This window comes from Canis lupus, chromosome 20, assembly GCF_011100685.1.
Source record: "Canis lupus familiaris isolate Mischka breed German Shepherd chromosome 20, alternate assembly UU_Cfam_GSD_1.0, whole genome shotgun sequence".
NCBI classification, from domain to species: Eukaryota; Metazoa; Chordata; class Mammalia; order Carnivora; family Canidae; genus Canis; species Canis lupus.
Window position 1 is genome coordinate 47,326,368 of NC_049241.1, and position 21,297 is coordinate 47,347,664.

General features: G+C 57.6%; 2 protein-coding genes across 2 annotated transcripts in view; both read left to right on the forward strand.

Moving 5' to 3' along the window:
- BRD4 (bromodomain containing 4) overlaps positions 1-14,244 on the forward strand; it is an 84,140-nt gene extending 69,896 nt beyond the window's left edge. Inside the window, exons 12-20 of the mRNA XM_038567019.1 lie at positions 6,528-6,580; positions 6,695-7,067; positions 7,771-8,358; positions 11,021-11,133; positions 11,233-11,395; positions 11,534-11,664; positions 11,804-12,009; positions 12,100-12,337; positions 12,673-14,244. Of these exons, the coding sequence (XP_038422947.1) occupies positions 6,528-6,580; positions 6,695-7,067; positions 7,771-8,358; positions 11,021-11,133; positions 11,233-11,395; positions 11,534-11,664; positions 11,804-12,009; positions 12,100-12,337; positions 12,673-12,741 (1,934 nt within the window). The 3' untranslated portion in view covers positions 12,742-14,244. The remainder of the gene's footprint in view (positions 1-6,527; positions 6,581-6,694; positions 7,068-7,770; positions 8,359-11,020; positions 11,134-11,232; positions 11,396-11,533; positions 11,665-11,803; positions 12,010-12,099; positions 12,338-12,672) is intronic.
- Positions 14,245-16,470: 2,226 nt separating this feature from the next.
- On the forward strand, positions 16,471-20,900 carry EPHX3 (epoxide hydrolase 3). Its single transcript, XM_038567020.1, has 8 exons — positions 16,471-16,704; positions 17,474-17,860; positions 18,059-18,144; positions 18,507-18,664; positions 18,765-18,893; positions 19,752-19,855; positions 19,948-20,084; positions 20,178-20,900. Exons 2-8 carry the CDS (start codon positions 17,618-17,620, stop codon positions 20,401-20,403), a joined length of 1,083 nt encoding a protein of 360 aa, XP_038422948.1. The 5' UTR covers positions 16,471-16,704; positions 17,474-17,617; the 3' UTR covers positions 20,404-20,900.
- Positions 20,901-21,297: the final 397 nt, after the last annotated feature.

Sequence of the window (21,297 nt, forward strand, 5' to 3'; positions counted from 1 at the left end):
CTCCCCTGCCAGCCCAGAAGCATGCTGTTGGCCAGTCCCACCACATCCTCTGAACCCAGCTATTACTTGGGTTGTGGTCTTTTGTTGAGCTTCAATTCTGGCTCAAGTCTGAATCTGCTTCAGGGTTCAGTACTGGGACAGGACAGGCAATACAAATGCCACTTTCTCACTTGCCCCTAAGGCATTTGTAGACCTTGGCTGGGCAAGCCAGAGGTGAGTGCCCTAGTTCTCCCTTTCCCATGGCCATCCCAGGTGGGCTGTGGACAGAATTGTGGCCTCCCGATCTCCTCTCTGTCTGGCTTATGGAGCCAGGAAGGATGTCCTAGGACTCTTTGTCCAGCTTTCTGTTCTATCACATTGTTGATGATGGACTCTTCCTACATGCTATCTACGGGTCTTTCTGGGCAGAGTGGACATATAATTCATGTCCCTCTTAGGAGCACATACTCCTACCCCAGCTACTTGGAATGGGACGGGTTCGGTTCGGGCAGTGCTCTTGGATTTGGGCTGGTCTTCTAGTTGCAGTGGGAGCACACACCAGCTATTTTCGTCTCCTTGTTTCCTTTTCCCAGGATTGGAGCATGTGGGTGTTTCTTAATAGCTCCAGGGGAAAAAGGAATGCTTGATGTTTTGGAAAGATTTGAGCCGGAAAGTGCAGACAGAGGCCATGAGGCGTTCTTCCCAGACAACCAGCCTCGGCTTCCGACCCCTGGGGTCTTTGAGGCACTGGATCCCAGTCCCATCTTGGGGCCCAGTGCTGCCCTCTCCAAGGGTGTGATGCTCGCTCTTGGGAAAAGGGAAAGGGGAAGGGGGAAAGGAAGAGACCTGGAAGATGGAACTGTAGCTGGTCTGCCTGTACTGTCAGGTGACCCCTCATACACCCACAAGCAGGGGTTGCAGCTGGAAGGACTCTGGGGCTTCGTGGGCGAGGATGAGCCTTGTGGAATGTGCCTTAAATGATGGGCTGGCCGGTGGGTGGGTTTTTCCCACGCGCACACTTGAACACGGGAGTGTGTTGGTTGCATCCATGACTAGCAGAGGCATCTGCTCTGCTGTGTGGGTGGAAACATGCCCCACACCCCTCTCTGGTCAAGGGGAAACACACTTGATGCCCTGAGAAAAGAAGGACAGCTTTGCTCCTCGGCCTGTCTTCATTTTTTTTTTTCTCCTCTCCTTGACCGTGTGTATAATTGCTTCCTCTTTTTATGACTTGTTTGTTTGTTGTTGTTCCTTGGGGTTTTTAGGAATCAGAAATGAGGCTGTTTGTTAGAGGGTCCTGTACTCCAGAGCCCCTTTCTTGGGGGTTTTCCTATCTCTACCCAGGGCCTGAGAAAGAGCTGGCATCACCTTCTTGATGTAGACAGTATACAGAAAAGCAGGTCCAGAGGGGATGGGCTCAGAGTTAGGGGGGGGTGCCTGATGGTCATGGCACACCTGGCTAGTCTTCAGGAGTGATGGCAAGTAGGGCAGGCAAGGGTGCCTCTCAGATTCAAAGACCAGTAAAGGAAATGCCAGCCTGTGCTCAGGGTACCCATAGAACTTGTTACTGGAAGCAGTTGTTCTGTGTAGAAGCATAAACAAGGCTCTGGGTGATTTTGGAGATGTCCACATGTGCCGGAACTGTGGCCTTTGTAAAAGGGAAGGTGGGTCCATCGCCGACAGTAGCTGGCCAGGCAGGGGGCAGGGCTCCTAGGCTCCGGCGCCGTTCTCTCGTGCCCTGTCAGCGGGCAGGGCACAGGAGGCTGGCTCGGTCTGTGGTTCTTCTGTTCTTGTGACTTGAACGGTACATTCCACACCATTTCTCTCACACTGGTTTCTCTCTCCCTCTATGTAGGTCCTGCCTAATCATTGGACACGGACTCTTAATAAAACGGTCTTCAGTTCCAGATTCCTTCCCAGCAAGCTATAGCTTAAGTCCATTTTCTTCTGTGAAAGGGACAGGACTCCATCAAGTTATGGAATTCCTCAGAGCCCTGGGCCTGTCCCCCGGGGTGGATTAGTCATGTCCAGCAGTACACGCCTAGTCCCGCCTCCGGGAAGGCTGCCTGCTTGGCTGGCCACCCGGGCCTCCTGTGTAAAGACTGCCTGGCTGTCCTGCCCAGCCTCCCTGGTCGCCTGGGGTCTTCTGGGTGGGTGGCATCTCCCAGTGGGTGATGACAATCTGCCCTGCACACACATACATGTGGTGCTGCTCTGTGTGCAAGGTCCCATCACAAGTATGTTTTCTCTCTTCATCCCTCCCTCTTTTTCTGGATCCTAACTACTTTGCTCCTGGACCTTAAAATGACGTTAGCCCAGAGAAAGTCTCTCAGCCTAAGGAAGAACACTCTAATATCTAGAGCTTTCCCCCAGTGAGGAGCAGGGGCCTCAGGGGCAAGCATAGTGGGGCCTGAAAGCTCATGGGGCTGTCCCTCAGCATGTCCTGTCTGTGGTGGCTAGTGAGGCTCCATCAGCTATCAGCTAGAGGCTGACACCAGCTACGGCTGACTCCCAGACCCCTGGAGTCTTCCTTCTGTTTTCATTGTTCCATTGTTGCCTGTTGGGCATTTTCCCAACTTTTTTGGCCTCTTTGCCTAAAGTCATAGAGGGGAAAGTACCTCTTGGGCTGCCTCCCTGTCCCAAGTAATTAGAAGCAGGTTGCAGTGGGCAAGAGCCGCTTTCAGGAAGGTCACTGGTGAGGGTCACTCGAGGAGGAAGAACCATGCAGCCAGATGACCTAGCCCCTTGAGTCCATGATTCCTGTCCGCAGTGGGGTAGGGCAATGGGCTAGTGGATGAGAGAGGGTTCTCAGAGCCAGAGCACTGGACCAGTCCATAGTGAGGCTATCAGAGCCCTTGGGGCCTGCTCCATGCACATCTCTGAGGGTTGTTGCCAGTGCAAGCACCCTCCCATTCTTCAGTGCCCTAAAATAATGACAGCCTCCCAGGGGTGGGGCAGGCCAGGGTGGCCGCATCATCCAAGCCCTCTGAGAGTCACTGAAAAGGATTTTTTGCTCTAAAAATAAATATCAACCCTTTTTTGGTCATGAATCCAGCATTTCAGCAGAAAACTGCCTGATGAAACGTCCCCTAAGGAACAGCATCTGTGTTTTAGGGAGCGCTTTTTTTTGCCCCTTGCTTTTTAAAGTATAGTTTGTGTGTACTTCTTCAAGGCCTGTAGCAGTTCCTTGGCATCCTGGAGCCTGCCTTCTGGAGCTGGAAGCAAGTTTGAGGAGGTGTAGTTCACCGTCAACAGGCCCTCAGGCACTGGCCGCCTCCTGTGCAGAAACCCTGGGACCCTTCTCTGGGACTTTGGGTTCTAGATCCAGCCCATCCAGAGCCTCCAGGGCCCTGCATTGATGCTTGCAAGTTCCTGGGCTGCTCTCTGATTCTCTGGCCAGTCAACTTCCAGTCAGGCCCCATTTGCCAGACAGACTATTTTGAGCTGCCCTTTGGCCTGTGCCTGATGTGTTCCCAGTGTAGCTCGGCCTGGCTGGAGCCAGGGGGCTTCATGCCCGGAGATTCCCACAGGACAGTTGGGAAGCTGTTGGCATTGTCTTTCTGGGAAGATTCTGCTGTCTTGGAACAAATGGCAGCCTGGATTCCCACAGTGTTGGCCTGTGTGCTGCTCCACCCCTTCCCATACTCGTGCACACCAGCTATAGCCACAGGCCAGCTCTCCTGCAGGCTCTTTGCACCCTTGTTCTCTGGGGATCCAGGCCTCCTTGCCCATGGGGCTTCCATCTGTCAGAGAACTTGATCTTTAGATTTGAGCTGTCACCTGTCCCCAGTGCCCCAGGAATAGAGCAGAGGGAGCAGAACCCACTTACTCCTTCGTGGTAGCCTCCTGTGTGCAGATAGAGAAACACCAACTGGGCCTTGACACAACCAGCCGGCCTGCAGGGCCTGAGGAGTTGCTATAGGAGGGGTAGCCTGGGCCTCCTCTGGTGCCAAGGCTCCCCCAGTCAGTTGAGTTGAGGGACTCTGTGCCTCTGCCCTGCCCTTACCCTCAATCCTGTCTCCTTCCCTTGAGTGGGGGGTGGGGGACGGGAGAAATCAGTGTTTTAACCAGATTTTACAAAAACGTTTTAATTCTTTGTACAATTACCATCCTATGTAAAGATGAAATTTGTGTTGAGTTCAAGATTTTCATGGAATAAAGATCACACAGTACTTGAGGCCATCTTCATGTAACCCTTTCTAGAGAGTTTTGTGTGGGGTGTCTTGGGGCTGGTGTGTTGTGAAGCTGTGCACTTCTGTCTTGTCTTCCTACCAGTAACTCCGACAGGAGGCTTGGGCCACATGAGCCGGATGCAGCTGTCCCAAACAGGTTCTGGCACCCCTCGGTCCTCAGCGCCGGCCCCCTTAGTGTCCTCTGGTCCTGGAGGTCTGCCCTATACCTCCCACTGGCTCTCCTACTCTAGGCCTGACCCCTTCCCCACCAGCACTTCCTCACGAAGACCTGGACCTGGGACACTATAAAGTGTCCTGGGACACTTTCCAAGGCAGCCAAGACCCGCTCTCTGGAATTCCTGGGACCCCACTGCATTTTGTTCCCCCAAGTGCTCCTGTGGGCCTCTCTGCTCACGGCCTGCGGGATGATAGCAGAGCTCAGAGCCACCATCCCTCCTTTATGATGGAAAAAAACCAGTGCTTCCCCTGGGGCCATCAGATGACAGGCCACTCCAGCCCTCTCCCCACAACACAGTCTTCTGGTCAGACTTTACCCATTTGGCCCCTTTCTCACCCCAGCTTCCAACCCCCCGGCCTCCCAAAGGCCTGCCCAGTGTGTGATCACCTGTTCCAGCTTCCGTCGGTGCCCATCCTGGAGAGGACCCCTGGCACCTTCCTCCTGCTCCCTTCGGCTCAGTGGCCTCTACATACCATGCTCTTCCCCAGTGCACACAGGGTCCCTTTGATCCTGGGCCTCTCATTCTCTGGTTCAGTGTGCCTCCTTTACCCCGCAGCTGCCAGCCCCATGGCCCTAATCATGCAGGTCACTCAAACTGTCCCCTTATTTATGTCCCTCCCACAAGAGTGTTCCTCTCACCTGGTTTCCTGCTGTGACCCAAAGAGCCCTGATCCCTGTATCCTGGCATCTCCAGTGTCCAGGTTTGAGGCTGGGCGTGTGGTTCCCGCCGTGTCCCAGATGTCCCTGGTTGCTGCCATTTGTATGAGGACCTGTGTCTGTAGCTGCTGAGGTCTATGTCACACTGTCTTGTCTCTTGCATGGAGTGGTGAGCTCTTACAGGGCACGAGGTCCTCCCTCATCCCTTCTGGTAGTGTACCCTAGGCCTGGTGCCTCACAGAAGCTTAGCACGGCCCTCCATGAAGCAGCTGCAAGTGGAGGTAGTAAAGCATGTGTCCTCCCAACACCAGCAAGAGCCAGCACCCTGGCAAGGAACTCAGGGGGTGCCAGGCAAAGCCATGAAGTGTCTCTTGTTGACAGGAATTGGAAAGGCACCGTGGGTCCCATCTCTTACTTGGTGTCTTCATCATTTCCTAGCCCATAAATCCTGACTGGGCCTCCTCTCCCTCTCTGGGGTTTGCACACCAGCAGTTCTTGGGGAGGGCCAAACAGCTGCCAAAGGATCCTTAGCATAAATCTGTGGAGTGGGTGCAAAGGTGGGTGTATGCCCTGGCTCCTGCACCTCCCTTGCAGGGGCAGGCCCACCCTGGATAAGTGTACACGGCGGTGGCGGCAGCGGCGGCCAGCTGCTAGCCTCAAGGGACCTGGACGCACACTGCAGGGAGAGCCCCAGCAGCATGCTGTGTCCCAGCACGGGGACTTCCCTGAGGCCACTTTCCCACACGGAAGGGGATGTTGCTTGGTGCCCTCCCTTTGCTGGCTGTGGTAGTGAGCACCTTCCCCAAGTCTCCTCCTAGTCATTCCTGGGAGGCCAGCCTGTTTGCTCCCGCCCACCTCTCAAGTGCTCACTCTGCGGACAGCCTGTCGGCATGGGCCAACACCACCACTCTGTGCATCTCTGCTTCCTCTGGGAGGATGGGAAGGAGCCAGCATAGAGGGCGATGCAGTTGGAGATTGCCATGTTGTTACTCTAGCTCTATGACAAGAGGCAAGTCCCTTAATTTCTCTGAGCCTCATTTGCTTGATCCATCAAACGAATTTGATCATTTTGAATGTCACGATTTTTCCAAGGCAAAGCAGGTGACACTTGGGTCACCATGATGGTGTCTGAACAGCAAGTAGGGGGAGACACTGGGCAGGAGGGTCTCCGTAGCTCAGCTCCCTGTGCACCCAGGTGTCATCCTTTAAGCAAGCCAGCTGGTGGTCTGGGAATTGGGGAGGCTTTTCAGACATGGTCCCCACTAGGAAAAGCAACAGGCCAATGGGTAGGTGTCCCCCCCCCCACACGCCTTTCCCTTCCCCATGACTGACTCCCCTCCCAGGCAGAACCCAGCTACCCTCCGTCTCACCGTCACTGGCCCTTCTCCTGAACTTACCCTGTTTTCTCCTTGCTCTGCCTCCAAGGACAGCTCACAGTCCTGTCCCCCCAGAGCCTCACCACCTTCTCTTTCCCTCTGCAGAGATGGCTCCGAAGTCAAAAAAGAAGGGGCACCCCGGGAGGGAGCAGAAGAAGGTACGTGGTCTCAGGGGTGTCTTCCAGCAGGTGAGCCTTGGCCACCTGCCCTTGTGGGCCCCGAGGGTACCCAGGTGTGTGCCGCCGGCCTAATGTCAGCCTGTCTGTCTGCAGCACCATCACCACCATCATCAGCAGATGCAGCAGGCCCCGGCCCCTGTGCCCCAGCAGCCCCCGCCGCCTCCCCAGCAGCCCCCGCCGCCTCCACCTCCACAGCAGCAGCAGCAGCAGGCCCCGCCCCCGCCGCCCCCGCCTTCCATACCGCCACAGGCAGCCCCCACGATGAAGTCCTCGCCTCCGCCCTTCATCGCCGCCCAGGTGCCCGTCCTGGAGCCCCAGCTCCCAGGCAGCGTCTTCGACCCCATCGGCCACTTCACCCAGCCCATCCTGCACCTGCCGCAGCCTGAGCTGCCCCCCCACCTGCCCCAGCCGCCCGAGCACAGCACTCCACCTCATCTCAACCAGCACTCGGTGGTCTCTCCTCCAGGTGAGCTGCAGCCACACCTGCCGAGGTGCAGGGAGGCCCCCTTCCCATCCTGCTTTTTTACTGTGACTAGGCACTCTGGGCAACCTGTGGATTGTGGATTTTTTACTGTGACTAGGCACTCTGGGCAACCTCACACCCTACCCCCATAGTTGTCTCCCAGAGGAGCTTGGTAGCTTCTCTGAGCTGTTAAGGAAATCATGAGCCACTGAGGCACAAGCTCTGCATAGAGTTAGTGCTTCGATATGGAAGATACCGACTCATTTCTTTTGCTGGACTAGGCGTTGTGTGAGAAAAAAGATGTGCGCCCCTTCCCCTCCCCCTGCACCGCCACAGCTCCCAGTTGGGAATGGAGATGCTGGGACACATGCATGCACACACACACACACCCCACCCACAGACACCCCTGGGGGATTCAGGGAAGGCCTCCTCTGAGACTGAAGGGCAAGTGTGAAAATAGGGAGCAGCTGAAGGGAAGGGGAAGAAGGTCGGGGTGCAGGGTGCAGAATGGCAGTGGTGAAGGAACACAATCTTGTGGACCTCTCTGGAAACTTCTGAGTTTGTGGGAAGCCAAGGAGGGTGGGGCGAGATGGCTAGCTGGAGGGAAACTGGCAGGAGGAGGTCACGATGGAGCAGAAAGGCCAGGCTGGGGGCCATGGGGTGCAGAAGCTGTGAGCCTCACTGCCACGCTGTCCTGTCCTTCCAGCTTTGCACAACGCGCTGCCCCAGCAGCCATCGCGGCCCAGCAACCGAGCCGCCGCCCTGCCCCCCAAGCCCGCCCGGCCCCCGGCCGTGTCACCTGCCCTGGCCCAGCCACCCCTTCTTCCACAGCCCCCCATGGCTCAGCCCCCCCAAGTGCTATTGCAGGAGGACGAAGAGCCACCTGCCCCGCCCCTCACCTCTATGCAGATGCAGCTCTACCTGCAGCAGCTGCAGAAGGTGCAGCCCCCCACACCACTACTCCCTTCCGTGAAGGTGCAGTCCCAGCCCCCGCCCCCTCTGCCCCCCCCACCTCACCCCTCTGTGCAGCAGCAGCTACAGCAACAGCCACCGCCGCCACCCCCCCAGCCACAGCCGCCACCCCAGCAGCAGCACCAGCCCCCGCCACGGCCTGTGCACATGCAGCCCATGCAGTTCCCTACCCACATCCAGCAGCCCCCGCCGCCCCCGGGCCAGCAGCCCCCGCACCCGCCCCCGGGCCAGCAGCCGCCGCCTCCACAGCCCGCCAAGCCTCAGCAGGTCATCCAGCATCACCCTTCACCCCGGCACCACAAGTCGGACCCCTATTCTACCGGTAAGTTGACTCTTGCTCCTGGGTTCTGGGGAGGTTGGTGCTGGGCCTAGAGTTTTGTATGTAAGAAGCCAGGCTGGTCAGCTCATGCTCCAGGCTGAGGTGGGCCCAGAGCTCACCTGGTTGCAGAGGTGGCTGAAAGGGGGTGTTGGTGCTTCATGTAGCATCTGGGGTCTGTCTTGGCTTGCAATCTGAAATGTCAGGGAACAAGGTTCCCACTGATCCTTTTCTTAGAACTCACAAGTATTACAGTACATTGTGATCCTGCTAGGTGAGGAAGCCAGGAGCCCAGGGAGGAATCTAATCCTTTTCTGGAAGTCAGAGCAGACTTCCTGGAGGCGGTGATCAGAGGGTGAGCCAGAGCTAATTTAATAAACAGGGTGGGGAGTGACGTCCAGGCAGAGCTAGGGGCAGGCCTGGGCAGCGCATAGCCATCAGGTGGGGGGTTGGGGGATGGGTATTTGGGAACCTGTAGGGATAGGTGCTCTGCTCAGCCAGGCTCACCTGCTGGAGTCAGGGTCTCATGGGAAAGAATTGGGCTAAAGCTGAAAGGTAGGTTGGGGTACATCTGGGAGCCGTTTCCTGTTCCCCCTGTTCTCTGTCTCCAAACTGATCCAGGCTGCCCTTTTTCTATTGACAGCATTGATTGGGCCATACCCTCTTGCCTTTCTTGGCACTTGTTTTCTGAGTATCTGTGACCAAGTGAGGCTGGCTGGCTGGCCTCAGTGAGGGAATTGTTCCAGTCAGTGCCTCGTGGTGTGGTGACATGTGAGGGTTGGGGTTGAGGCTCCTGGACTTGGCAGCACAGACCACGTATCCTGGCTAGGGAGCGCAGGTGCTGCCTGCAAATTGAACAACAAGGCTGTTGATCTTTGACTGTGACTGCTCTGAAACCTAGCAAAAGCTGCTGGGTGCCAAATGGATCATCGGATGCTCTGAGCCAAGAACAGCTGGCTGCCCTCCCTGGGAAAAGCTGGTGCTGGTCCTGGTCCCAGCAGCTGTGCAGCTGTGCCTGTTTTCACCCTTGAGGAAGGCCAGGCTTCTCGGGGGTGAGGTGGGGGGGACAGTGATGGTCAGGACAGGAGATATCTTCAGTAGAGCTAGTACTCCGGGTGGCACGTGTTCCTCTAGCCACCTATACTGTGAGTCCCCAGGCCTGCCTTCACTGAGCCACTGTGGCCTGGGATGGGTCACAGGAAATGGCTTAGGCTGGAGTGCAGCTAGGAACTTTGAGCCAAAAGGAGGTGCATCCCTGGGCACCTGGGCCATTGCAGGCACTACCCTATTGCAGGCACGACCCCTAAGCCACTTTGCCTCCCCTCAAGCTACTGGTGGGTGAAGCTGTTGGCAGGCGGGTGATAACCTACGAATCATAGACCCAAGGATCTGCCTTCACCCAGGTCAAGCCTCAGCGGGTGCTGCTTGAGGGAGCCACCTGAGACAGGAGACTATCACAGCCATGTGCCTGCAGATCCGTAGGCCTGGACTGGGGCTCCTAACACCAGGGCTGGCAGCCAAGGTGCAGGACATGGGCTGGTCCTCGCCACCATGTTGTCTCTGAGCAGCTGTTTTGCTTCTCTGGGGTTAGGGGCGAGTTCTGGCTCTAGAGAGAAGGGCAGGGAGGGTCCACTGTACCTAGGGTATTGTGGTTTATGCCAGGCCCAGGGGACTGGTGAAGGGCCAAGGGTGTTGGTGTCTCTGCTGGCAGACAGCAGTTGGAATCCGGCCTGGAAGAGGTCAGTGGAAGGGCCTGCCTGCAGAGCTTGGGTTAGGTGGTTCAGTGCGAGGCACAGGGCAGGACCAGGAGCAAGGGCACTGCAGAGAGGTGGCCTTATTTTGTGGACAGCTGTGACCAGCTGTGACCTGTCCCGTGCTGGAGCTGGCTAGAACCTGTCAGGGATTCAAGCAGGAGGATGTCTCCATGCCACAGTAGGCAGAAGAATGGAAGGCAGGACTTGGGGACTGTGAGCTAGGGCTGTTTTCTCACCAGTGAGGCTGAGGTGTCAGACTTCAGTGCTTTGCTGGAGCTTCTCAGGCTCCTGCCTTGTGGCTGCCTATGTCTCCACCCCCCACCCCACCTCCGCCCGCCTTTGGTTTGAGGAGGGTGGATGGGCTGGCCCAGTTCCTGTAAGAGCCACAAGCCTGAGGACCTGCTCTGCCAGCTTGCTGTGGGGCAGGCCAGTTCTGCCTCTCCCTTCTGTGTGGGGCTTGCAGGCTGAGCTGTGTGGGGAGGGTCTCCTGGGGCCCTGGCCCGAGTCCCAAAGTGTTCATCCACGCAGGCTGGGAGGGACATAGAGGGACAGCTGGGAGCCCGGGCTATCTGTTTTGTGAGGTGACAGGTGTTCCTTGTATTTAACCCATGCTGTGCCACAGAAACATTGGAGAAATTTTAAAAAGTACTCAGGCCCAGACCTTACCTGTGACCAAATACATCGGGATCTACACCTCTCAGAGATTCCTGATGATTCTGACACACAGGGGCATCAGACACCAGGACTCAGCTCATGACTCCACGAAGCCCTGCTGTACACTGAGCTAGGGGCCTCAGGTGCCCAGGGCTCAGCCACTCTGGGTCTCCCCCCAGCTTAGGGTGGTGCCTGGCCAGACTCAGGCCAGTGGCCTCCACATGAATTCTTGCTGACGTACTCCTTGTCCCCTTTCCTAGGTCACCTCCGAGAAGCCCCCTCCCCGCTTATGATACATTCCCCCCAGATGCCACCGTTCCAGAGCCTGACTCACCAGTCGCCACCCCAGCAAAATGTTCAGCCTAAGAAGCAGGTAAAAGGCAGGGCTGGGCCATAGCCCCCAGGGCCAGGTGCGGGTGGGTGCCAGAGGCACCTGCCTGCATCACCGGCCACCATCTCTGTGCCATCCCAGGAGCTGCGTGCGGCCTCTGTGGTCCAGCCCCAGCCCCTGGTGGTGGTGAAGGAGGAGAAGATCCACTCACCCATCATTCGCAGCGAGCCTTTCAGCCCCTCACTGCGGCCAGAGCCCCCTAAACACCCAGAGAGCATCAAGGCGCCTGTTCACCTGCCCCAACGTGAGTGTCCTCTCTGCCCCCCGGTCTGCTGTGGACGGGAGCTTTCTGTGGACTGGTTGATTCTGCCCCACTAGGCTTGAGGGCAGAGGGGAATGAGCCCTGGCCCTGGCCCAGGCCCACAAGCTATTTGTGTTCCAGGGCCCGAGATGAAGCCTGTGGACGTCGGGAGGCCTGTGATCAGGCCCCCTGAGCAGAACGCACCCCCACCAGGGGCCCCTGACAAGGACAAACAGAAACAGGAGCCGAAGACGCCAGTTGCACCCAAAAAGGTAGGAACAGTGAGTCCCCATGCCAGGGTGGCACCTTGTGTGTCGGGGGGCGGGGGGTATCCCCAGGCTTTGGGCCTCTTGGAAGCACTCCAGACTCGGCAGGGCCCCTCACCCACCGTGTGGTTTCTCTGCCTGGCAGGACTTGAAAATCAAGAACATGGGCTCCTGGGCTAGCTTGGTGCAGAAGCATCCCACCACCCCGTCCTCCACAGCCAAGTCCTCAAGTGACAGCTTCGAGCAGTTTCGCCGCGCTGCCAGGGAGAAGGAGGAGCGCGAGAAGGCCCTGAAGGCACAGGCCGAGCACGCAGAGAAGGAGAAGGAGCGGCTTCGGCAGGAGCGCATGAGGTGGGCTGGGGTCGCAGGCAGCGTGGGGCCTCTGGCGCCGGTGCTGCCCCTGTGCTGACCAGCAGCTCTGCTCTGCTCTGCTCTGCTCAGGAGCCGAGAGGATGAGGATGCGCTGGAGCAGGCCCGGCGAGCCCATGAGGAGGCACGCCGGCGCCAGGAACAGCAGCAGCAGCAGCGGCAGGAGCAGCAGCAGCAGCAGCAGCAGCAGGCCGCCGCTGTGGCCGCCGCCGCAGCCCCCCAGGCCCAGAGCTCCCAGCCCCAGTCCATGCTGGACCAGCAGAGGGAGTTGGCCCGAAAGCGGGAGCAGGAGCGAAGACGCCGGGAAGCGGTGAGTGGGGAAGGAGGGACTTCTGGGTGGGGGTCCACTCTTGGAGGAGCTAGAAAGGGGACTGGGAACCTAGGGTGAAGGCAGCCACTCCCTGAGAGGTAGGGAGAGCAGGGAGCCCAGAGGCTGGGTGCTTGGGACAGGACTCCTGCTCAACTGTGCTGTGTGGGCCTCAGGGCCTCCCAGGTGGTTCAGGCTCAGTCCCAGTGCCTGGAGATTTCTGGGGGTGAGCCCTGAGGGCATGGCCTATGCTGGAAGTTGTGGGGAGAGCTTGGAAGCCGTAGCGGGGGTCAGGCACCTAGTCTTACTCACTCCTCCTTCCCTTCTCTCCACTCCAGATGGCAGCTACCATTGACATGAATTTCCAGAGTGATCTATTGTCAATATTTGAAGAAAATCTTTTCTGAGAGCACCTAGGTGACTTCTGACTTTGATTTTCTGGCAAAACATGGACTCTCCATAGTGTTAGGGGCGGCAGTGGAGGTGGTAGCAGCGGCAAGGGGGTGTCTCCGGGCCTGGCCCTCCTGCATGCTATGCCCGGGGCAGGCCTGACGGGCAGCTGAGGATCGCAGAGCCTGTCTGCCTTACAGCCAGCCGGACGTCCCGCCACCCACCACCCCCTCACAGGACGTCAGCTCACAGCACGCCTCTCCACAAGCAAGTGCCGGCCAGACCCAAGCCGTGTGTCCCCGCGTGCGGGGCAGAGGCCCTGCTCTCCGCCAAATGTCTACACAGTATACACAGGACATTGTTGCTGCCGCCACCGTGACTGGTTTTCTGTCCCCGAGAACGTGACGTTCGTGACATCCTGCCCACCAGGAGTCCTTCCCCCACACCCCAGCCACCACCGCCCGCTCCCAGGAGGCCAGGGCAGGCCCGAGCGAGCTGGAGGCGGGCGAGGGCGTTGGCCCACCCCCTTGCTGGCACTGACTTTGCCTTGAACAGACCCCACCCCTTCCCTCCCCCCACAAGCCTTTAATCGAGAGCCGCTCTCCGTAAGTGTTCGCTTGTGCAAAAGGGAATAGTGCCGTGGAGGTGTGTGTGTGTCCATGGCAATTTGGAGCGAGGTGACTGTCACACGCGCGTGTGTGGGCCGGCCTCGCCCAGTGAGTGAGGCCACCAACCAAAGTCAGTTCCTTCCCACCTGTGTTTCTGGGTTTTGTTTTGTTTTTTTTTTTTTCTATATATATATTTTTTTGTTGGATTCTATTTTATTTTTAATTCTCTCTTCTCCTCCAGACACAATGGCACTGCTTATCTCCGAAATGGTGTGATCGTCTCCTCATTGAGCGGCGGCTGCCACCGCGCTGTGGGTAGTGTGTGACCGTGGCTGTACTGTGTAGTGAACATAGTTGGCATATCTTTGTTTGAAGTTTGTTGGTGACTCCACCAAACTGGTGTAAAAAAATTCAAAAAAAAAAAAAAAAAACCCACAAAAAACAAAACAAAACACACAAAACACACAAAAAAAACCCTGCCTATATTTTACTCAGTTTCAAACTTTATTAGTCTATTTTTAATTATAAAGCCATGTTTTCTTTTCCCTTCCCCCCCCTTGTTTGTTTTTAATGTCAAATCTGTTTGAGTTGTTTTTTACCAGGAAAGGAAGGGCCAGGGGATGAGGCGGGCTCCGGGGGCTGGGGAGCCACAGACTACCGAGGTAGAGGCTCCCCACCCAGCCCGACCAGCCGGCTGCCCCTTCCCCCGCTTTTTTTTTTTTTTTTTTTTTTTTAATTTTATAATTGGAGCCCTTGGTGAGGTTACGTGTGCCATGAGAACCCACTCTACACCACGACGCTGGTGCCTCAGTGTTGGCCAAACTCTGGAGTCACTGACTGGTTTGACTTTCATACGGTGAATATGCATTTGGTCTGTACTGATCATGGAATAAACACATCTCTCTTTTTTAATGCTGGCGTCTTCCTGACATTTCTTTGTGAACCACCTGTTGCCTAGGCTAGGCCCAGCCCCCCCTTTCTCCTCCCCCCCCCCCCCCCCCCGGATCCCTGACCACCTTTGTACAAGAGTTACCATCAGGGGCCACCTAGGCCCATCTCCTGTGACCAAGCTGAAGCTGTGACAGGGAGCCTAGGTACCCATTCTTCCTGTGGACCCTGGCCTTCTTAGGTGGGTAACGTGCTCCAGCAGAACCTGGTCAAACTCCAGACAGTATTCTTCCCCTTGCCCTCCTCCATCCTGGTCCTCCACTCACCAGAGGACTTGGGCCGCTTCTCCCACCCTGCCTGCCTCTACCTTAACTACTCCTTTCATTTAAGCTCAGGGTTAACCAGATGTTCTTAGATAAGTGTACCCACCCCCAGTAGGATCCTCCCCTCCCATGCATGTAGACACGCACACACACATTCCTGCCCAAGAGAGCCTGCCATGTGGCTGCCCTGCCGCCCTTGTCTGGGTGCCCACCAGTGTGCCATGGGGCAAGGGCAGTACTCCGGTGGCCCCTAGGATGTAAGATGAAAGTATATCATTTATGTGTGCAGAGCCGCAAACTGAAACCTTCCTAGCACTGTTTATTAACCCATATCCTCCTGTTTTTCAACCACAAAAGCCCTTGTATCATCTTGTGTTTGGGATCTGCGAAATCTCCGGGCAAGGTATAGTTCAGGCATCCAGCCAGCCCCAGTTGCCTCCCTGACCCTGCCTCCACCCTGACAGCAGGCACTTCCTCGTGCCACTGTGCTGGTTCTAGTGGGACTTACGTTTAGGTTCTTTGGGGTTTCTTCCATCTCTTCCCACCCCCTCATTTCTGTTCCGTGTTTTGTTGGGTAACTCCCCTAGGCCAGGTCCGACTGTTTAGCTGGAGAAATGGTTTTGTCTGCACCTTTTTTCTAAAGATTTAACTCTGCCATGGCCCTCTCCACACCTCCCTGATGGGTGTTTCTCTAACTGGGTTGTAATTAGAACTTGGATCTACTATTTAATTTCTCTGGCCATTTCCCACTCCCTCCCACAGTACTAGAAATCTTAGTCCTATACAAGAGTAAGAGGTGTGTACAAGCCCCCACTGTACTGTATGCACGGATCGCTTGGCCAATAATTATGTCAGTGAATCTGAGACTTGTATTAAACACTTTAGACATTTGTAGAAGGGAATTCGTAGACTTTTCACTTATATACTAAAGGTTTTTTTTTTTTTGTGCAGTTCTCATTGCAAAAATAAACATTTGTACTGAATATAAAATTACCATCCTGTGACTACTGCTGTCTTTTTGTTTGAGGGTACAGCTGGGGCAGGGGGATGGTGAGAGTTTTGTGTAGCAGCGGAAGAAGGGACATCCCCAGACACCCACTAGCCATGCGGCCAGATTACAGAGGACTTGGGAGGGATACCGGGGTCATCCAGTAGTTGGAAAACTGATTTGATGGGAAGTGTAAAAGAAACCAAAGCTATGATACAGGCTAATCGCACAAGAAAAGAAAGGTACTAAGTAAGGGAGAATAAAGCTTTGTACAATACAAGCCATGTAATCACAGTCCTCTACCCGACGCTGAGATCAATTGTTTACTGAGGCGGAACCACATAAACCGCCATTCCCCTGTAAGTAGGAACCCACAGACTTAATTATGGTCCCAGGACAGTAATGTTTAGCAGCTTTAACAATACAGAGGTAAGGTTAGCAGTGACGAAAAGAAGGAGTGTAGTGCTTAAAAGTTAGAGGAAACCGATAGGAGAACTAAGAACGGGTAGGGCCCGGGCCAGTGGTGGGGAGACGGAATCGATGCGGTGCGTCGTGCCCCAAATTGGCCAAGAAATAGCTACGTGAGCGCCTAGCGAGATACCTGGGCAACCCGCGGAAGCATCCGGACGGCTGCCTCTGGACGGGAGGAGAGGCGGGGCCTGGGGTGGTTGCTTTTCTTCTGTAAACCCTGTTCAGCAAGCTGTGTGGCCTTAGGCAAATGACTTACTCCCCCAATTTCAGGCTCGTGGTCTGTCATGCAGGGATGTGATCATGGTACCCACACTTAATAGGGGTGTTCTACGGGCTCAACGATGAGTGACTGAGATGTTCAGGATCTTGCGGGCAGGTTGCAAAACGGAGGGAGCCGCCCGGTGCGGCCTCTCGCCCGACCCTGCGCACTTCCTCTTCCAGGCACAGGGCCCCAGCGCCTCGACCCGCCCGGTCCTCGGGCTCCCGGGCCCGGCCGGCCCTCTGGAAGTCCGAGTCTTCATTGGTCGCCCCGGCGGAGTCCCCCGTCTCAACACCGGCCTATTGGCCGCCGGGCCTGCACGTCAAGGACCACCGCCCTCCAATCACAGCCGCGCGGGGGCGGGCCGACGATGGGGCCACCGGACTAACAGGAGGCCGGCGCGGGGTCGCCGCTGCAGGACCCGCCGTTGGAACCAGGCCTGGGTGAGGGTGCTGCTAGGTCGCTCCCAGCCAGCCTAAGGACAGGGTCGCGCTCCAGGAAGGGGCGCTGTCGGAGGGCGGCGCCAGGGGCCCCCGAGGCCGCCTCGGCTTGCGGCGGCCGCCCGCGCCTCCCTCCTAATCGCAGCCGAGGCACTACCTGTCCCCCTCCTTCCGCTTCCGGGCCCGCCCGCCGCGCCATATTCGGCTCCGGCCCCGCCCCCATCTCATTGGCCCGGATCCAGGCCGACCCCCAGCTTATTGGCCGAGCGCTCGCACCCAACCCTCGGGGCGGGGCTTCGGGCCTTCTCCCGCCCAGCTCTAGGCCCCGCCCACCTAGGCCCCGCCCCGCCCCCACCTAAGCCCCGCCCCCGCCCCGCTCCGCGGCCAAGGTGGGTCCACGTTCCTGGCTCGTAGGCCGCCCCTACCGCGCACTGCTCCGCCCCTTCGCTCCAGGCCCCGCCCATTTCACCCGGGTCACCCCGTCCCCCCCGTTAGTCCACATAGCAATCCCCCCGCGTATCAATCTTCAGGTACCCACCCACTGGCGGCGGGAGCCCTCCTGGGCAGCCCCCGTCCTTAAGCCCCGCCCCGGCCTGCCTAGGCCGCGCCCCCAATTCGCATCCCAGCCTCCGAAGCCCGGTTCTCCAGGCTCCATCCCGCACCCCATCCATCCTGTTCCCCGTCGCCGTCGCGCCCAGGTGTTTACCTGGCACTTAGGTGAGTCGTGTGCGGCGGCGGTTTCGGTCTGAGCCTCCCGCCTCTTCTCTCGGAGCCGTCCTCAAGCCCCGAAGGCACGGAGGGGCCCCAGACCAAAGGCGGTGGGCCCCCCAGCCCCGGCCCCGCCTCGTCGCTGCCGCAGGCGCCCCCCGCGCACACCCCCAGAGGCGGCGCCCAAGTCGTCCCGGGTCGCGGCGACATGCCCGAGCTGGTGGTGACAGCGCTACTGGCGCCGTCGCGCCTCACCCTGAAGCTGCTGCGCGCCTTCATGTGGAGCCTCGTGTTCTCCGCGGCGCTGCTGGCCGCCGCCGTCTACGGCTGCATCGCGCTCACACACGTGCTGTGCCGGCCCCGGCGCGGCTGCTGCGGGCGCCCCCGGCTCACCCCACCCGCCTGCTTGAGCAACCCCACCCTGGGCGAACACTGCTTCCTGACCCTCAAGGTGAGCCCGCGCGCCGGGGGAGGGAGGGGCGTGGCGGGTCGGGGGTGGCCCTTGGGGCTTGGGGTTCAGCAGCCCGGGGGTCGGGCCCTGTGGGGCCGGGGCGGGGTGAGCAGGAACCCAAATCTGGGACCGCTCGTGGCCGGGGTGTTGAGGCCTAGCGAGGAGGGGTTCCCCAGGTCTGACTGTGCCCTCCGCCAGAGCTCGGGCCTGCGCCTGCACTATGTCTCTGCTGGACGGGGCAACGGGCCCCTCATGCTGTTTCTACACGGCTTCCCCGAGAACTGGTAGGTCTGAAGCCCAGGGTCCCGGGGCACACGGGCTGGATGGAGGTGGAGCCAACCACCTGCGCATCTGGGAGGCAGGCTCTGGGGCTGTGTAGATTGGAGGCCCAAAGCACAGAGATGGGGTGTTCCAGGACAGGGGTCTTCAGGAGGAGGGCCTGGAGGGATGGGACAAAGAGGTCTTGGTGTTGAGGCCACCCTGGATCCAGTGTGCAGCTGACCTTGCCCTAGGCCTGGGGGTCCCCCCATCTTTCATTCTGGGAAGCCCAGAGCAGGAAGATGGAGTCGCCAAAGGCCCCTGCTGGGGAAACGGTGGAGGTGCAGCCTGGGGACCCTGACACCCTCCCTCCTCACTCGCCTGACAGGTTCTCCTGGCGCTACCAGCTTTGGGAGTTCCAGAGCCGTTTCCACGTGGTGGCCTTGGACCTGCGGGGATACGGCCCCTCCGATGCGCCTCGGGATGTAGACTGTTACACCATCGACCTGCTGATGACAGACATCCAGGATGTCATCCTGGGCCTGGGTGGGGCTACTTCCCTTCCCAGGCCCTGTCTCCCTCACCCTGCCCTGCCTCTCCCTGGCATCTCACTCATACCAGTTCCTCTGACCGCCCCCGCCCCCAGGTTATTCCAAGTGCATCCTGGTGGCCCATGACTGGGGTGGGCTCCTCGCCTGGAATTTTTCCATCTACTACCCATCCCTGGTCGAGCGGATGGTAATTGTCAGCGCTGCTCCCATGTCTGTGTACCAAGGTGTGTTGGGGAGCCCAGGACGCTGGGATATGCTTGTGTGAAGGAGCATGTGTCTGTGTCTGTGCTTCCCTGTCCACCAGTCAACACTCCAGGGCCTAGAGACACCCATGACACTCCCAATCCGCAGTGAATGACAATACACTTAGGAGTGACTCACATTTCTTGAAGCACTTACAGGTAACCATTGCTCTGACAAGGAGCTTGCATGCGGTAACTTACATAGGTGCCTGAGCATATGAAAATGTTATTATCTTCATGGTCCAGTTGGGGGAAACTGAGGCAAGAGAGGTTAAATACTTCTTCCGGCAAGGAAGGCATAGATAAGTAAGCAACCACAATAGCATGAGATGCCATCTCACCTAATTCTAATTCCCAGTATCATAGTCAAAGTGATACAGTGACATGGTCCTCTTTCCTCTCTCTCTTTCTCTCTCTCTCTGTCTCCCTCCCTCTTTTTTGCTTTTCTGTCTCTGTCTCTAGACTGTCAGCTCCCTGGGGGCAAGGGAGTCTTTGTCCGTTCCATTTACTGCTGTGTCTCCAGGGTTTTAAACAGGTCCTGGCACCCAATAGGTGCTCAGTAAATGTTGAAATGCATCCAGGCCTGGGCAAGGGAAGCACACCAGTGGTTCTTGGGAGCTACAGAGGGAGGTGCCCCCATTCTGTGGGCCTCCTCGGCAGGGAGGGAAGCTGATGCCCAGGCCAGGAGGAGTGTCAGGTGTCCTCACGGCCTCAGGCAGACAGCAGTGACATTCCTGAATGCTGGCAAGTCTGCACAGCTAACCGGGGTACCCACAGGAATGCAGGGGTCTGGGGCCACCCTAGGCCCAGGCCTCACATCTGCCTTTCCCCTGCCCCCAGACTACTCTGTGCGCCACGTTGGGCAGTTCCTCCGTTCCAACTACATTTTCCTGTTCCAGCTTCCCTGGCTGCCTGAGAAATTACTGTCCATGTCTGACTTCCAGGTGCAGTAGGGCAAAGCCTGGTGGTAGGTGGAAGGTAGTGGGTTGGGGCGGGCAGGCTGGGTACTGAAACCACAGTCCTGTTATGTACCCAGATCCTGAAGAGCACCCTCACACACCGCAAGAGAGGCATCCCACACTTAACCCCCAGTGAGCTTGAGGCCTTCCTTTACCACTTCTCACAGCCCAGTGGTCTCACTGGGCCCCTCAACTATTATCGAAACCTCTTCAGGTGAGACCAGACCCGGGGCAGAAAGCCGGGGAGAGTTGTGGGGGCAGGGAGTGGGGCCGGGCATTCTTCTGCCTGTCTGTGTCTTGGCCTTAGGAACTTCCCCCTGGAGCCCCAGGAGCTGGCCACACCCACACTGCTGCTGTGGGGAGAGAAGGACCCCTATTTCGAGCAGGGGCTGGTAGGGGCCATCAGTAGTTGCTTTGTGCCCGGCCGGCTGGAGGCCCACATCCTGCCAGGCGTGGGACACTGGATCCCACAGAGCAACCCTGAGGAGATGCACGAGTACATGTGGGCCTTCTTGCGAGACCTGCTGGACTAGTGGCTCTTGCTTGCTGGCCTGCGTGCCCCTGGGAGCCCACACAACATACATACATACCAGAGTGGGCTCTGGATCCGGATCTTGAACAGGGCGTGGACTCCTAGGCTGCACACAGGGGTGTCGGTGGATGCCCTCGGGCACACCAACCCAGAGGCTCACACACAGGTATGAGTGTGTGTGCATGTGAACAAGCACTTCAACCCTGGTACACCTGTCCTCTGTGGAGCTTGCTGCGGAGGGCCCTACCTCCCCCTCCCCGGGGCCTCACTCTTCTTGCCAACCTCAGCCCCCAGAGCAGCACCAACCATGTACTCTGACATGTACATACTCCAACATGTACATACTCCAGCCCCCCCACCCCCATCCCTGACTTTCCTCTCCAACCTGAGTCTTCAGCCAAATGCTGCTGTCTAATAGGGTAACTGGCAGTCACATCTGGCTGCTTCAGTTTAAATGCAAATTAATTAAAATCAATTAAAAATTCAGTTCCTCAGTCACTCTGGCCATACCTCAAGTACAAAGCAAGCAGTTGGGCAGTGCTGACGAGGGTAGTCCTAGAATAGACGCATCCACACCTGGCTCCTGACCAGCTCCCCACGTGCAAACAGGTAGGTGTCTGGATTCCAGTCTAGCCGGGCCCTGAGCAGCTCCCACGGGCTTCCTCCTGGTTGTGACTCCAGGCCTTGTAAGCTTGAATTCTGCTGCTGCCTGGGAAGGATCCCTGGGATCCCTGTCTCAGATCCACGGAAAAACAGCTTTAGGCTCCGTTAGGATGGATGCGTGAGATCCTGGACTGGCACAGGAAGGGACCAGCCCCTGGAATCTTCTCTAAATTAGTCACAGTTTCTGCTGATTCTTCCTGGGGTCTTTAGCTCCAGCCTCCAGATGAGGGTG

Coding starts and splice junctions, on each gene's coding strand:
- EPHX3 (XM_038567020.1), top strand. CDS start 17,618: ATGCCCGAGCTGGTGGTGACAGCGCTACTGGCGCCGTCGCGCCTCACC. Junction 17,861..18,058: donor ACTGCTTCCTGACCCTCAAG/GTGAGCCCGCGC, acceptor GCCCTCCGCCAG/AGCTCGGGCCTGCGCCTGCA. Junction 18,894..19,751: donor TCCCATGTCTGTGTACCAAG/GTGTGTTGGGGA, acceptor CCCTGCCCCCAG/ACTACTCTGTGCGCCACGTT.